This window comes from Lissotriton vulgaris, chromosome 4_1 (assembly GCF_964263255.1).
Source record: "Lissotriton vulgaris chromosome 4_1, aLisVul1.2, whole genome shotgun sequence".
Lineage (NCBI taxonomy): Eukaryota > Metazoa > Chordata > Amphibia > Caudata > Salamandridae > Lissotriton > Lissotriton vulgaris.
This window is the reverse complement of record NC_141691.1, coordinates 244,644,934-244,662,232: the sequence shown is the minus strand read 5'-3', so window position 1 is coordinate 244,662,232 and position 17,299 is coordinate 244,644,934. Positions and strand designations below refer to the sequence as shown.

At 47.3% G+C, this 17,299-nt stretch overlaps 1 protein-coding gene across 12 annotated transcripts in view; it reads left to right on the top strand.

Moving 5' to 3' along the window:
* The window catches only part of MTMR1 (myotubularin related protein 1), a 449,026-nt gene extending 440,525 nt beyond the window's left edge, over positions 1 to 8,501 (top strand). For all 12 annotated transcript variants that reach the window (XM_086918594.1, XM_086918596.1, XM_086918593.1 and 9 more), the window contains one exon: positions 6,759 to 8,501. In XM_086918594.1, the coding sequence (XP_086774720.1) occupies positions 6,759 to 6,923 (165 nt within the window). In that variant the 3' untranslated portion in view covers positions 6,924 to 8,501. The remainder of the gene's footprint in view (positions 1 to 6,758) is intronic.
* The last annotated feature ends 8,798 nt before the right edge of the window (positions 8,502 to 17,299 follow it).

Here is a 17,299-nt window from a genome sequence, read left to right as displayed (position 1 = left end):
GAACAGGTCGATAGAGTTGGCATTTTTATTTGTGTTTTTAAAGCGGCAATTTTTAGGATGTTGCTTGTCTTTTCAGTTTTGCAAAGGCAAAGACGACACTTGGCAACGGGAATTGAGTGAGTACTCGTATGTTTAAAGAGCACGTATCGTCACGGTGGTGTTGCAGGGGGTAGAAGAGTCACGAATTTCATTTTCTGAATGCATTTTCATTTTTTATTTATTTTTTCATTTTCATTCATTCTTTGTCAAACAGTGCGAACGTGGAGACCAGATTGTCCCACAAGCGCAGGGGCTGTAGAGATTGAAAACTCTACAGCCCTGGTGCTTGTGGGACGCTTAGCGAGTTGGTTTAATCGGTAAGTGTAGGGGTATTTGAAGTGTCTCGAAATAGGAACATGAGGGTGTTAACCCAGTGAAGTTCTTAGCTGGTTCTCACCATGCGCATATTTTTTAAAGGTGTACGAGAAGCAAAATTGTTATTAAGAGGAGCGCAAGACCCTCTGAGGACATTGATCTTAAGACGTTTTTTGAGAAACATTGAGGTAAGCGAACAGGTCGATAGAGTTGGCGGTTTTATTTGTGTTTTCAAAGCGGCTATTTTTAGGATGTTTCTTGGTTTTTCAGTTTTGCAAAGGAAAAGACGACACTTGGCAACGGGAATTGAGTGAGTACTCGTATGTTTAAAGAGCACGTATCGTCACGGTGGTGATGAAGGGGGTAGAAGAGCGCCGAATTTCATTTTCTGAATGCATTTTCATTTTATTTTTATTTTTTCATTTTCATTCATTCTTTGTCAAACGGTGCGAACGTGGAGACCAGATATAAAGAACATTGTGATCCTTGGCATGATTGGATGCTTAGTATGAGAAAGTTTATAGCCACATTGAGTTTGTACATGTCAATAACATTTTTACATAGGTTTTGTTTTTCAGGCCCCTGAAGAAGAGCCCAATCGGGCTCGAAATGCATTGGGCATTCACCAGATTCAACAAGAAATTATATGAATAATGTTGAAACAATACTGTTTGTTTATTGTTTAAAAATGCATATTTAAGTTAGGAAAATTAGAGAAAACCTTTATAAATCAACGATAACGCTTGAGTAGAAGCAGCATTGTTTATGAGTATTATTTGTGCTATTCTAAATTTGTTGAAAAGGGAGACTTTTGAGAAGTCTGAAGAAAGTTCTAAAAATTGTTTTGAGTTCTAGTAAATCACATTTGTGGTAGCAACAGTGCACAGAGGTAGAGTACAAAAGGGCTGTGACCCCATGATTTTAGACTTTGTGTGGGACTTGTAACGAGATGCTGCTGGCTCTACAGACTGCACTTGGCCAGAAGGATCGGTTATGTTGTCAGGAGGATCCACCAATAGGGCTCCCTTGCTTGTTGTGCTGATGACCTGTGGCCTGCTGAGCTGCAAGAAGAACTGCCTCTTTGACCTGAAAGACTCTGTGTACTAGCCTGCTGCCTACATTCCTGCCTTGGCTTCCCTCAGTGTTCTCCAGCAACTGAGTGGCGTGCCCCCCTTTCCTGTTTTGCTTTATGCTTTTCCGGCATACAGCTCTTGGAGACCTCTTCTGATGAGAGAGTATATATGGGGGAGCCCTGCTTCACCTTCTAATACAGGCAGAGCGCTTCTCTTTTCCCTCCAGTGCATATTGAGCACTTTGTTGGGGCCAATTTGAAGCGTGGGTACTGTTTGGAGCATGTCACCTGCTTTGCAAAAGCTTTCCGGGGCTGGCCTCATTTGTATGCTCCTTAGCACGTTAGCTGTTCACAAAAGCTTTTTGTGATCGCCTTGCCACCGAACCTGCCTCGTAAGTCCAGAGCCTTAGCCAAGGCCATGACCACTCGGGGAGGAGCCCCCCTCCATTGCCCCTGGCAACCAGGAAGCACCTGCTTAAGTCGCAGCTGGAACCAGGCGGAGACTGAGGCTCTCTGCTGACCAGGCTTCGAGCGAACGTTGCAGGAGCCTCCCAGCTGCACCAGGCCAAAAGGCAGCATAATGCTACGAGCCTCGTGCCCCTTCTCCTCTGAGGCCCGGGGAGGAACTCCAATGTGAGTATTGTATTCCGCCACCTTCCAGCCAGGCTCATTAGCGGACACCCAAGGAGGGCTTCCCAACACAGTAGCAGTGTCCACTTCTTCTGCTCACGGAGCTGCATCAGAGGCATCGGGCTTGCTTCTAGCCCCGCCTCAGGGCTGAATCAGGTACGGTCAGAGGCGGCAGTGTGTGGTTATGGAAAGTGGATGCCTGTAGTGAAAACTGCCTAAATATTACTGTATCCCTACTGTTAGGCGCTCGGTTGCTCCTACGCCTACTTGGTACATCAGCAAGCTAGCTACCTGTCCTTTTACAGTCAGCCCCTCTAGGATTGCTGTAACCCCGCCAAGAGGAGTGCCAGAGTACTGGACTCTGTAAGATTATCGCTGCTGATGTGTTTAGGGTGGCATATGGTGATCTGTTGATGTTACATGTCTTTCTACCTTAAATGCTGCATATGTGTTCTGATATGGATGTATGACGTTTTGATGCCTTCTATTGCCCCAAATAGTGAGTAATATTTAAGAAACTGCAGTATATGTACCGTGATGGTGTATGGTGTTGTTTTCAGGATGTTTTCATGACCTGTGCCACCTAGGAGTATTTACTTTAGTGTACTAACTGTGATTTAATGACAATTACCTGGTTGGCACAGTGATTTATGATCTAGGTGATGTCATCACAATTGCCTCGTTGCCAAAGTGATCTTGATGTGATTGTGGTCTAATTTGTTTTCGGTCTAATACAAAGGATATTGTTATATACCCTTGTGTGGAGTCTCTTTTTGGTATGTGCTTAGAGCTGTCACTGGTGTGTGTTGTGCAAATGCTTTACACATTGCCTCGGGGGTAAGCCTGACTCCTCGGTCAAGCTAACCAAGGGAGTGAACAGGGGTTATCTTGGGTGTAACTGGGTTCTGCCTGGCTTAGGTGCACACCCCAGCCAACCAGAAACTCAATTTCTAACACCAAGTCATAGAGAAGTAACAGTATCCACTTGAGCTGTTTTTGACCAGCCAGGTACTCTGCTTTCACTAAGCAGTCATTCAACTATGAAATTTGGTGAATTCTTCACCTTCGCAGTGAAGCCGCAACAACCTCCCACTGTTTTGTTAATTCTGTGGTGCCATCATCAGTCTGAATGGTCTGTGAGAAATATGCAAACCAGTTGAGTACGTTTCCTGATATCCCTTTTCTGCTTTCTAGTAGTTCTGACTGACTGTTGTGATTGACCGCTTCAACTGCCAACTAGAGATCTAGGAGGATGAGTAGTCAGAAATGATTGCAGTCTAGCATCTTGAGGATGTCGTCCAAAAAATGTACGATAGTTGCTTCTGTGCTATGTGCGAGATCTGAACCCTGTTTGAAATTTGTCTAGTAGGTTGAACTGTTCAGTGTGTTGAAACAGTTGGTTGTGTACACAATTTTCCAACATTTGGCAAGGAAGGGTATAGTCAACAACGGATGAAAATTGTACAGGGTTGTGTGGTCCGCGTGTATGTGTTTTTTAAAGGGGTGTGACTTGCCCCACCTTCAGGCAGTCCAGTATTGTACCTTGACTTAGCGATGAAGTTACTATCAAAGTCAATAGGGGGAGTATAGAATAGGATTTTACAGAACTCATCTTTGTTTAGTGTTTTGATCTTGCTCCAGGTTACCTGCTTTTTAGTGTTTGGTGGATGGTTGGTGATTTGATCCTCCACTGGGGATGGAAATTCGTATTTGGAAAGATGTTTGTGGACTGTCGTAACTTGAAACCTTTCTCTGTTGCAAGTGATTGATTTTTCAATCTCTAAAACTTTCTCTTCGAAAAAGTTGAGAAAGCTTGACAGTTTCCTTTTGAGTTAATTCTGGTCCTGGTTGTTGAGTGACAATTTCAAAATGTTTACTTGGTTGGTTTATTGCATTATCGAGTTGTGATCTCAGCACACCTGAGACCCTTCCTTTCATCATTTTCATTTTGATTGTACCAAATGTTATGTTAAGTGGGATTTATAAAATGTGCAGCTACTCAAGAGTGTTCCAGCGCTATTGGAACAGTAAGGGCAAGGGAGAGAACTAAACCTCTTTCTAGCAAGGTTTTAAGCATTCTCCTGAACAGTCTTTTATCCTCCCTACGCGTGAGTTCTAAAGGAAGGTTGTTCCAGCCCACTTGCCCCAAAAGAGAGAAAGACCACCCTCCAACTCTTGCAAGGCGGACTCTCTGAACTGTAGCCAAGTGGTTGTTGGAGGAGTGCAGCTTTCTCGAAAGGCTTTAGAAGGAAATCCTAGAAAACAGATAGTCTGGACCCGAGTGGTAAATCGCTCTGTTCAAAAAGAGAGCGGTCTTAAAAACATTCTGTTTGTACACAGGAAGCCAGTGCACATTCTGTAGATGAGGAGAAATGGGCTCCCTTCTAGGTAAGCTGAGAACAAGTCTAGCAGCAAAATTCCATATAGCTTGAAGTTTCCTCAACAGCTATTGTGGGAGACCAACGAGTAGGGCATTGGCGTAGTCCAGCCTGGACATGAACAACACCAAGATTACCATGATCCACATGGAGACTGGCAAAAAAGTGTAGGTATTTCTTGAGCATGCGTAGTATGCCAGAACATTTGCCAACCACGGAATTAATTTGATTATGAAAGGACTATTTATTATCAAATTTCACACCCAGTGCACTTCCACCTTGAGCTCAAAATTATGCCACACGCAGAGCACCTACCTCTGTCTTTTCGGTATTACACTTCAGTTGGAAGAAGCTCATCCAACAGAAAACGTCCAAGAGACCTAGCTTAATACTATCTTGTTCAACTGGCATCCCTTTGTCAAATTTGAAAATAATCTGGGTGTCATCAGCATAGGACATTATTTTGGCCCCAAATGACATAACGAGTTCAGCGAATGGCATCATATGAATATTAAATAATGTGGGGCTTAAAGCTGACCTCCGAGGGTCCCCGACCGAGACATTTTTGCTGTCTGAGGAGAAGCGAGCCAACCTAACATCGTGCTTCCTGTCATCTAGGAAAGATTTCAACCACTTCCAAGTCTTGTCTCAGACGCCAGTCTCCTGAAGCATTGCATGCGGGACTGTATTGAATGCTGCAGACAGGTCTAGTAGTATCAAGACTGCCCCACTGCCAGCATCGATGGTGCCTTTGATCAGTTCAGAGACCTCCAGGAGGGCTGTCTCAGTGCTGAACCTTGGTCTGAAGCCAGACTGACTAGGGTGTAATAAATTATTAACTACAATATGCTTTGAGAGTTGGCCATTCACAAACTTTTCTAGAAACGTGGATGGCGCAAGCAAAATGGAAATTGGCCTGTAGTTGGCTGAATGTCAGGATCTGCACTTCGCTTTTTTAAAAGCGGTAAGATTTTAGCCTGCTTCCAGAACTGTAGCTGTGTTCAGGGACTTATTAATCCTACTATGAACGCCCTTCTGAATAACGTCAAATCCAAAGCCAAGAGGAAAAGAGGGCAAAGATCAGTTGGTGAGCCAGATTTAAGATTAACAGTAGGCCTTCTTGAGTCTTTTACAGAAATCTCATTAAACCCAATGGCACAGCTGTTATTAGACTATTCTGGATCGCCTGTATTTTGTTGTGAATAAAAAGAGGCCATATCTTCGCACCATTTGGCAGAGGGAGCCTCACTTCTGTGGCATGCAGCTTGGTCCCAGAATTCTTTTTTATAATCTTAAAGAATGCTCTCAATTTGTCACTTGCCATTTTGATCCTGCTTCCATAGTATTCTTTCTTTGAAAGATTTATCAGTGTCACATTGCTTTTGAGAGCCCTTTTTTACAATGCTTGAGACTCCGCACTGTAATTCTTTCGCAATTCCGTTTCCACCCTTATACAGTTTTTCTTCTTCCTGAGCACCTCACAAAACAAAGGGGCCCGAGACCCTGTATTTGCTATGAGCACAACCTGTTACAGGTGCAAATTCTCTATTGTGGTGTGCAGCCAGTTATCCATCTTGGCCATGTCAGAGTCTATGGAGCCCCAAAGAATCGGTTTATTGCTTGCCAAGGCAGGCAGCAAGCTGATTTGAGCGAACTTAGAAAAATGTCTTGTGAAGTAGCATGGATCCTGAGACTGCCCTGTGGTGAGATGAGCCAATTAAATTGGATCCCATACTGACCAGTCCAAGCCAGTGGAGTAGGGTCAAGCATAACTAAACTGAAAGTGGAGAAAACCAAATCAATGGTGTGGCCCCCAGAATGAGTGCTGTTGGCAACCCATTGAGAAAGTCCAAAAGGTGGGAGTATTTGTTTTTCTCCTTTTTGAAGGTAAGTGGGGCTACTGTCTCCATTATGTTTGTGACTGTTTTTGGTTGTAGAGCTCCAGCAAAGTATATTGGATATTTTTGCATTGTTCTTCGGGGTTGACTATTGTCAATTTAGTTTAGATAGTCCCACGCAAAGTGATAGTGAAGATAATTCAAAATGGTTTGAAGGCGAAGTTATTTGTGAAGTAGCAGTGTATCACCTTAGGACACACAGTTCAACAGTGTGTGAAAATATTTAACCAAGGTTGTGCTTTAAAATGAATTTTGTCTCTGTCAGTCAACTATTATTTCCAGCACCATAATGCCATGCTTGTTGTTCAACCTGCTTACTTGAGTTTTCACATAGTTAATTGTTCTAAATGTTTTAAAATGCACTTACTCTTTTTCCAGCACACACTAGTTGTCTTTCAACATGTTTCGCTTTTCTTTTACATCTAGATGCCAATTCATCAGAATCTCAAAGACCTGCTTATTATTAGAGCTGAACTTCAGAAGAAGGTTGAGGAATTACAACGTGAAACAACTACAAGATCCATTTCATCTTCTTCTGATCGGGGTTCCTCGCCATCCCACTCTGCTACTCCAGTTCACACATCTGTCTAATAATGTCTGCCCAATTTTGTTTGAAAAGACTAGAATACTGAAAGATGTTTATGAAAGGAACAGTGATAAAAATGTCCTTCCTTTCAAATAATTGATGTATTTTAAATGCCTTATGTGATTGTCTTTTGACAATATTATGTTGCAGTACTCTGTGCAAATGTATAAAATTCGCCCTTTTAGAAGCCTGCAACCAGGGAGCAAGTCTTAACTAGGTACACACTTTGTATATGTTAAGTTTTTGTCTATGAATTGAATTCATAGGAGCTTGTTTCACAGAAACATGTACAGCTGGGTCAGACAGAAAAGTAAATGAAAAGCGTAGGTGGGACGGGAGTGTAAAGGAGTTTTGAAGTGGTCGGGAATTTCAATACAATTGCCATTTTTGTTACTTTTTTATGTATTACTTTTTTTTGCAGACATTCTGGAAAGTATGGGTGGTGCTCATTGAATAGAGTGTGAGCTTGAGCTCCACTAGCTCAAATGTAAATTGGGCCTATGTATGCCTAAACCCCTTTATCATTAGCAGCAGCCTATATACAGGCCTGTTCCGAAGGAAATAAGGGAATGTGATCTGGATGGTTCTAGGCAGACCTGTGACCATCACTATTCTTAAAATCAATGTGTCCTTCTTCAACACTGACGCGCACATCTAGTTATTTACATGCCCCCCAGGAAACAAAGTCTGAAATGCATTTTGTAAAATGTTACCCTGAAGAAGGGATGTCGGCAAGTTACATAAGGAATTCATTAATGTACATCTTCCTTAATTATATCTACTATATTTTACTTCGCTACATTTTCACTTTAAATGTGTTCCCTGGTCAGTGTTCTGTTACTTTTCAGTCTTACTGCATTTAACCATGTTGAATTTGGGGAACAAAACAATACCACACCTGGAGGATACGCTTTCCTTCAAATGGTGCATTTACAATGGATTTAATTTATAACAGGGTTTTTACTAAAATGAGGAAGGACTTTGATTCTAGTAAGGAAGTAGGGATTTTATTTAGGGTTTGATTTTAGTTAAAACGTTTGCATACATAACTGTATTCTTTTTTTATTCTCCTCTTCCTTTACACAGACTGAATAGGGTTGAGGTGGGACGATGAGTCTATTTTTTTGTAGTTCCAGCGAACATTTTCTCAAATAGTTGCATATGGTAAAAGGTGGATTTTGCCAGGTATTAATAATTTATGCATAAAACAAAATGTATATTATATGTAAACAGTGTATCATTGACACCTTTTTGACATTGACAAACAAAAGGAGAACCATTTACTAGTGGCAGCTCACAGTGTATAGTGTGTTTTGTACTAGAGCATGTGTTGTAATTACGTAATTTGTGGTATGTTCATTAATAGATGTATACTGACTGAACTACTGCACACAAGTACATATATTGTGTTGTCATTTGTGAAGTATGAATTCAAGCTTTGACTTTTATCATTCCATTATCTTCAGAAATATTTTGATTGCATTTCTTACTTGACATGTTAAATATATTGTCTTTCCTTGATATGGTATACAGAAAACTGTGGTATATTGATTTATTTTTGTAAATTAAACCTTTCAAAGTGATGATTTCTGTTTTAATTTTTTTTCTTGAATAGTCTAGTACCCTCTGCATCCTGTCTAATCTGCAGTAAATATTTATTTAAAAAAAATTCATATGAGAATTATCATTGACGCTCACCATTGTACAAACTGAAAAGGTACACCAAGAAGTATTAGCTTAGTGACTGTGGTTCAATGACAGTAGATTTATTGTTGTGAAAGTTCATCCTGTTCATTCCTGCACAAATCCGTCTCGATGCATGAACAACTAACACCACCTACCTCCACTTTAAGTAGTGAGTTAATGTTTTATTTAGGTTTATATGAAATTAGCGCTGGATGCTGAGAGAAATATTTTTACTATGCTACTAAATGCAGGTACTTGTTAAATGTTTTAATGTGTCATCTGCTGAAAAAGTATGTTTTTGAAGGAATTGCTATCCTGTGTACTTCTAGGTTTCACTTTCCATGAGATTTACGGACATGTAACAAAGGATACAACACAATTTATCTTCACTTTCCATGAGATTTACGGACATGTAACAAAGGATACAACACAATTTATCTTCACTCTTGTTTTGCCTCTTCCCATTGTCTGCAGAATGAGCCAAAACATCAAATTTTCCAAGAGAGCTAGTCCTAATAGTTCCTGCTCTATCGGTCATGCCTTTTATTGGTTTTCAACAATGAATGCACATGGTGTTGCTTGAAAAAAAGCTATTTGCATCCGGGCACCTTTTTATTGAGCTTGGCTACTGAAATTTTGGAACTGGGCTACTCTCACAGCAAGACTACATTAGAATCCTTATCAACAAATGTCTCTGATTACGGTAGAAATTATTTAGTATCTTGTGTTTATCTGAAGACGCTACAACCCAATCAGAAATTTAGAAATCGGAGCTCTATTTCTCACCTGCAAAGATTTCTTACATACAATATTCTGTTGACTGTTTAACCAAAAAAGATATGCAGGGGAGGATTAAAATAGCCTTTGTTTTAAGATTTAATTATTTACTTGCATAAGCATAACAATGGAAAGTAATTTTACAAACTTGGTAACATTATTACTTTTTGGCAATTTCTAGATATCTCAGCTACGCATGAAAATCTATAAAAAACAACCAGTTACCCGTAATAATGAGTTTGTTGCTAAATTTACATACTTTGCATTATTCGGTCATCAAATGGCTGCCACCACAAGTGTTTATAAACGTTTTTTCTCGTTGGGTGTTGAACAGGCGGAGTCAGTTTAACTCACTAGGACATCCACCTATAAGCTTAAAATTCATCCTCACAGGGCATGCATTTTGGATATTTTTATTTATGTATTTACCAGGGAGGAAGAAGGCTAACCAGTGAATCTAGAAGATCTTTAAGCTTCCACGTCAATATAACAGATACGTACCTGGTCTCTTTTGCAGTATAAATCATTTTAGATTCACATGCTGTGAATTGATTGTCTAGCCGTATGTGTTTTTGCAGGAAGTGGCACTCTTTTTGACTTGCTACTGCTTCCTTCATTGTTTTTATCCACTCACTAGTATTTAATGAAGGTATGTTTTGATGACCATGTTGGTGCATTACATGTCTTGCGAGGATACATCAGACAGAAAAACTATATTTGCCCCCGTCTTTCTAGTAGGGTGTATCTCACTCCCAAAGATGTGTTCACTAAATTGTAGGACGTTTTATTCTTTGAATTACCCATCCGACAATAAAGCCTTTAGATTTTCTGGTTTTCTATCTGGCCTAAATTTCTCGCAACATATTTCTGTTGCTACTCACATCAAGGGCCATACCCTGGACCAGGTTTGGACCACCAATTTGGATATTACCTCTCCTCTGGTGTATCCCTGCACCTGGTCCGACCACTTTTTCATTTCTTTTGCCCTACAAATCTCTGTACCCACCCGCCCCCCACTAGCCTCCAACTTCTCTGCACGTAACTGGAAGCACGCCGATACTTCTCTCTTTCACTCGACCCTTGCTTCCACCCTCCCCCCTAGCCACCCTGATTTGAACTCTCAAGCAGCTGCAGTGGATCAATGGCTGTCTCAAGCCAGTGACGTAGTCGCTCCAGCCAAATCCATTAAATCTAAGCGACCCCACAACGCTCAGCGCTGGTTCACTGACCAACTTAAGGCCAGCAAACTCCTTCTTCGTCAGGCTGAGCGCCGTTGGAGGCGTAACTATGATCCCTTATTGAAGTCTGCCTACACTGATTTACTAAAAGCTTACAAAAAATCCATTATTTTAGCCAAATCCGCGTATTTCTCCCAAAAAGTAATCAACTCTGCATCCAAGACAAAAGAAATGTTCTCAATTGTAGCTGAACTTTCTTTACCTGACCCTGTAACACCTCAGCATCAGCCATCACAAGCTTTGTGCGACTCTCTTAACTCTTTTTTTATAGACAAAATCGCCACGATTAAAAACAATATTCCCCCCACCACTATGTCTCAGATCAGCACCCTTCCTCCCTCGAATCCTCACTCCCTGAATGTTTTTCACCCGATCTCTTTAGACACTTTTCGTTCATTACTCTCGGCTGTGGGCTCAGGTTCCCCAAGGACTGCTGCCCTCCCCAAATCCTTAGAGACGCCTTTATGGCATGTCCCGGCCCTCCTCTGGACCTCCTAAATCGTTCACTCTCCATAGGCTCTGTCCCCAATGCTTTCAAAAGCGCTGTGGTGGTACCTATTCTGAAAAAACCCGGTTCCGACCCTGCGGTACTGGGCAACTACCGACCTATCTCCCTTCTCCCATACCTGGGGAAGGTTTTGGAAACCTACGTCACCCGTTGCCTGAGCACCTTCATCGAGGAAACTCATTTCCTCAATGATCAACAGGCCGGATTCAGACCCTCCCATTCCACGGAGGCAGTGGTGATAGCGGTTATGGACACGCTGAGACAGGGGGCTGATAAGAACATGGCCCAGGCCCTAGTGCTACTTGATCTCTCGGCCGCTTTCGACACGGTCGACCATGACATCCTGGTCGACCGTGTCAGAAATGCTGGGATCTCGGGCCTGGCCCTGTCTTGGATTGTGTCCTTTCTCCAACTCCGGACCCAATCTGTACATTTATCTTCCTTTTCTGCCCCCTGCACTTCACTTTCCTGCGGTGTCCCCCAGGGTTCTGCTTTATCTCCCCTTCTGTTTAATCTTTATATGCAGCCTCTCTTGGTCTCTCTCCGTCACTCTTCTGTTACCACTTTTAATTACGCAGATGATCTGCAACTTATCTTTCCTATCGACTCCTCTCCTCTCTCCTGCACTAACTTCCAAACCACCATGCTTTCCATCTATGAGTGGATGAACTTCAGCCAGCTGAAGCTCAATCCTAGCAAGACAGAGCTGGTCCTGATTGGTGTGCCCCCACATCCTTGGACTCTCAGCTTCTGGCCCACTGCCCTCGCCCCCCCCCCCTGCCCAGTTGACTCCGTGAAGAGCCTAGGTGTTATCATCTCCAGTGACCTCTCGATGCGGCCGCACATCAATGCTGTTACCTCGGCCTGCTTCTTCCATCTTCGCAGGATCGGGAAGATCCGAAGGTACCTATCTCCAGAGGCTCTTATTATTGTCATCTTGGCCCTGGTTACCTCACGTTTAGACTATGCCAACTGTCTGTACGTGGGGATTCCAGCATACCATCTCCAACGGCTTCAACTGGTGCAAAACCAGGCAGCCAGGGGGCGTGGCCAAGATGGCGGGGTGAGCGGACGCTTCTTCCCGCAGCTCCTCCGACCCGACTAGGCCAGAGCCCTTTTTCATCAGCTTCTCTCCCCCTGCTGAAGCTTTGCGGATGACAGGCGAGCGGCGGAGGCCTTGGGGCACGTATTGATCCTACTTTGGTCCCGATCGCCCCGGTGGAAGCACCTTAAAAGACTATTTCAGGACAGCGGAGCGCCTTGGAGGCGGAGCTGATCGGAGGGCTGTCCGGACATCCCGGCTGGGGACTGGTGCTGATGTCTAGCGCTCTGGTGCGGAGATCGCCCCGATGCTCGACGGGGACCGCCTGAGGGGTACTGCTGTGTGACTTCCCTGCACGGAGACCCTGCCGGATGAGCGAGGTGACGCACGGACTGCGGTGGTGGCCTCCCGGGGGGTGTGAGCCCCGGCCTGTGGCCGGTCGACGCCGACGATTGGAATCGGAGCCAGATTTACTGTTTCTCCTTCTTTGCCCGACGGCCTTGGTTGGGACTTTACCCCGTGGGCCTGGCTTCTGGAATGTCCCCGGTGTCATCGCCGGGCTTGGACGATCTTCCCGGCCCCGCCCAACCGCCATCTTGTCTTCACAGCGACGGTGAGGCGACCCTCCTTTGAGATCGCTTGGACCCGCTCACCACGCCTTCACTATTGCACGCCTCTTCCTTCCTGCGGGACGCTTCGGTTGGAGGTCCCCCGACGAGAGCCCCTATTGCTCTCTTGGCCGGGTGTCGATCGGCCCTTTGTGTTTGGACTGGCCCGCCATTTTGTCATCTGTGGCGCAGGTTCCCTATCTGGCTGGGAGGTCCTTTTTGTGGGACTCTGTTGGCTGCTGGACACTCCCCAAGGTGACTGGAGCCCGTGTCCCTGCTTCAGTTGGCCGCGACAAGGTACGAGGCACGAATGACTGGAAGAGGAGGATCGAGGAAGGGGGATCGTACCCTGCCGGACATGCTTGGCAGGGCCCAGCAACAACGGGACAGGACGCAACCGTCTCCGGGCTCTTCCCGGGCCACTACAGACACGGGCGGGGGAGAGCCCCCCGTCACAAGATCCTTCATGGAGGAACTGTTCAGCTCGCTTAAAGCAGACTTCCAGACGCTCAAGCAGGAAGTCCGCAGGGAAGTGGAGGGCCTTGGTGAGCGGGTAGAGACAGTGGAGACAGCGGGCCAACGCCGGGACGACGAGATTGTCCACTTGCAACAAGACGTTCTCCGTCTCCGGGAGCAGTGTGTTGAGCTCCAGGCCCACACCGAGGACCTAGAGAACAGGTCGAGGCGGAATAACATCCGGGTACGGGGAGTACCGTCTGCAGATGAGGGGACAGACCTGGTGGGCTACTTGCAAGACCTGTTCCGGGACGTCCTAGGAGAGGCCGCGGACTTTCCGATCCGCATTGATAGGGCCCACAGGGTCGGCCGGCAGCGACAGTCAGCAGCACCCCCGCCTGACATCTTGGCCTATCTTCCTGACTTTTCGATGAAGGAGCGCATCATGTCCGAGGCCCTCAGGAAACAGCCTCTGATGTTTAGGGAGCGACCTGTGGCGCTATATCAGGACCTATCTGCCATCACATTGCAGAAACGCAGGTCTTTCAAGATTGCGACCGATTTCCTGCACGAGCACGAAACGCCGTATTCCTGGGGGCATCCTTTTCGCTTGATATTTCGTTGGAACGGGGTGCTGCACCAGCTACGTTCCCTGCAGGACGTTTGCGGAGTTTTGGGGCTCATGGCAACGGAAGAGGATGGAGCGACGCCGTCTTGGAGTCGTTCGGATAGGGGAGGTCGACGGAGATCAGCGAGACGGAGATCGGCGGCGAGTGCCGGGCGGCCTGACTCGCCCACCATCAAAGCGGACATGGCCAGGGCCCTGAGAGAAGCGGCCAGGGATTCCGCTGACTCGAACGGTGTGGCCTTGACGGCCTAAATCACTCCGGGGGGAGACAGACATAGCTTCTTCGGTGCCGGGTTTGGGGGTTGGAGGGGGGGATCGGGGGGGAGCGGGTGAGGTGAGTGGCCGGACGTCCACTTTTGGTACTTTCTACAGATCTGTCCGTTTTGGGGCATGACTGAGACAATGGGTTGTTTGTGTTGGTATTTGGCTAGTTGCCAGTGGTTCGTTTGGGGTGGGGTTGGGTGTTGTTCTGGGGTTGGGAACGAACCGTCCGATGTTTCCTGTGTACGCACTTGGCTTACTTCTGCTTGTCCTGCGCTGCTGCCCCGCGCCCCTTCCCCTCCGGTTGCCTGCCCGCGACGTAGCGTCTCCGGCCTCTGGGAGATATGTCGTCCCTGAAGGTGGTGACCCTTAATGTTAAGGGCTTGAATAACCCTGTTAAGCGCAGGGCGATTTTGTCTCTGTTAGAGGGGACGCAAGCTGATATCTGCCTCCTGCAAGAAACCCATTTGCTATCCCGCGACTGCCATAGAATGCGCTCTGCTAGGTTTCCCACCCAGTTTTTCTCCTCTGCTGCGTCCAAAACTGCAGGGGTGGCTATTCTGTTAGCGAGCTCCTTTAAGGGGGAGGTGTTGTATAAATTTGCTGAACAAAAGGGGAGGCTTTTGGCATACCGCCTCCGCCTAGGACTCCCTATATAGCCCGAATGACCATCAGGAACGTTTTCTGGATTCAGTGCTGGTGGATGTCACTGCTTCCCCCGATCGTCATGTCATACTAGGGGGTGACTTGAACATTGTTTTTGATTCTGCTGTAGATAGATCGGCGCAGCGGTTCCCGCAGACTGGGGAACTTTCCCAGGCCGGGAAGTCCCGTGTCGCCGAAATGGATCTGCATGATCTTTGGCGCACCCTCCACCCGACAGATAGGGATTACTCCTATTACTCGCATGCGCACCGGACCTACGCACGGTTGGACTACTTTCTGGTTAGCGGACCGATGCGCGCCGCTGCTACGGCGGCGGACATTGGGGTCCTGACACTGTCGGATCATGCGCCGGTCGTGGGTGAGTTTGCGTGGCCGGCGCCCTTCCCCTCTCGTGGGGTGTGGCGCCTTAGGGACACCTTGCTGCACAAGAAGACAGTGGTAAAACACATTGAGGAGGCGATACGGGACTTCCAGGCACACAATAGCAACTCGGACACCTCGTTGGCGACACAGTGGGCGGCGCTGAAGGCAGTCCTCAGGGGGGAATTCATCTCTATCTCCTCGGCAGACAACAGGGAGCGGCAACGGAAGAGGGAGGAGTTGACTTCCCAGATCAGGGAGCTTGAACAGGTCCACCGCCGCACGGGTGCCCCGAGGGTTTGGAGGCAGTTGAAGGCTGCCAGGAAGGCATTGTCGGCGCTGGACATGGACAGAGCAGAATACGCAGCGTTGCGTTTGAAGCATGCATTCTACACCGGGGGGGATAGGTGTGGCAAACTCCTGGCGCATAGGCTCCGAGTCGCGCAACAGCGAAATGTGGTGAAGGAGCTCTTGGGTGCGGACGGGGTGGCTGTCTCGGGGGACGCGGAGGTGGCGGAAGCCTTTTGTGGTTTCTATGAGGCCCTGTATAGCGGGGAGCCCTCCTCGCCGCGGGAATCTGCGGACTATCTGGAATCGGTGGCCCTTCCGGCACTGGACTCCGCTCAGGCGGAATATCTTGAGCGCGATATCCACGTTGAGGAGGTGATTTCCTCGATTGCCAGACTTAAGCACGGGAAGGCCCTGGGCCCGGACGGTTACACGTCCCTGTTTTACAAAACCTTTTGCCCGGTTGTGGCCCCTATCCTTGCTCGGCTGTTTAACTCCTTCTCCGAATCGGGAGCCATCCCACCGGACCTCCTGAGAGCGACGGTCTCGGTGATTCCGAAACCCGGGAAGGATCGGGCCTTATGCGGCTCGTACAGGCCCATTTCGCTCCTGAACGTTGACCTTAAGTTGTATACTGGGATTCTGGCGTCCAGGCTGGCCCTGCACCTCCCGGGCCTGGTTGAGGCCGACCAGGCCGGTTTTGTGCCCGGCAGACAAACTGTCGACAACACCAAGCGCGTGACGCACATTCTAGAGAAGGCGTCGCGGATTCCGGGCGAGAGGATGCTGCTGTCGGTGGATGCCGAGAAGGCCTTCGACAGAGTTCACTGGCCTTATCTCGAGCAGGTGCTCAAAAAATTTGGCATCGGTGATAAATTCTGCTCGATGGTTTTCAACTGCTACAGGCACCCTTCCGCTGTGGTGAGGGTCAACGGGTGTAGCTCCCGCAGTTTTGCGATCGAGCGCGACACGAGACAGGGGTGTCCCCTTTCCCCACTCCTCTTTGCTCTATACATTGAGCCGTTCGCTCAGAGGATCCGCCAAAACCCGGACGCCATAGGGATCAGGATGGGGCAGTATGTTCACGCGGTTAGCCTCTATGCGGATGATGTCCTGCTGACCCTGGATGACCCCAGGAGATCCCTTCCTGCCTGCGTCCACGAGTTGGATGCTTTTTCACGCGTGGCCGGTTTCAAAATGAACATGGGCAAGTCGGTGGCTTTGGACGTGTCCTTGGCTGCGGACACTAGACGGGACCTCCAGCGGCTCTTCCACATGCAGTGGTCGTCGTCCCTGGTGCCATACTTGGGGATTCTACTGGCGCCGACGTTGCCAGCGATGGTAACGGCTAACTACACCTCTCTCACCAAGAAGATCAAGGAGGAACTTGGCCGCTGGGGCAAGGGTCTGTTGTCTTGGCTTGGCAGGATTGCGGCGGTCAAGATGACGGTTCTACCCCAGATCCTATATCTTTTCCGAGCCTTGCCGCTCCAGCCTCCGGTGGGTTAGATTAGGCAGACGCAAGCTGATATCGCGCGCTTTGTCTGGCGGGGTCGCAAACCACGGATGAAGAGAGTTCTTTCCACGCTTGCTCCGGAGGCACGGGGTCTTGGTATTCCGGACCTCCGGAAATACTTTCAAGCGTCGCAGTTGCAATACCTTGTGGAGTGGAGCAGGTGGGAATCCGATAAGCACTGGCTCTTTCAGGACCAGGCGGTAGCGGGGCGCACCCTCCAGGAAGTCCCATTCTTGCGTCGGGCTCACCGCCCTCCCAACCTCTATGCTTCCTTTGTCACAAGGGTCCCCCTGAGAGTGTGGGACACGGTCTGCGAGACTCGGGACCTCACCACGTTCCCCTTGCCG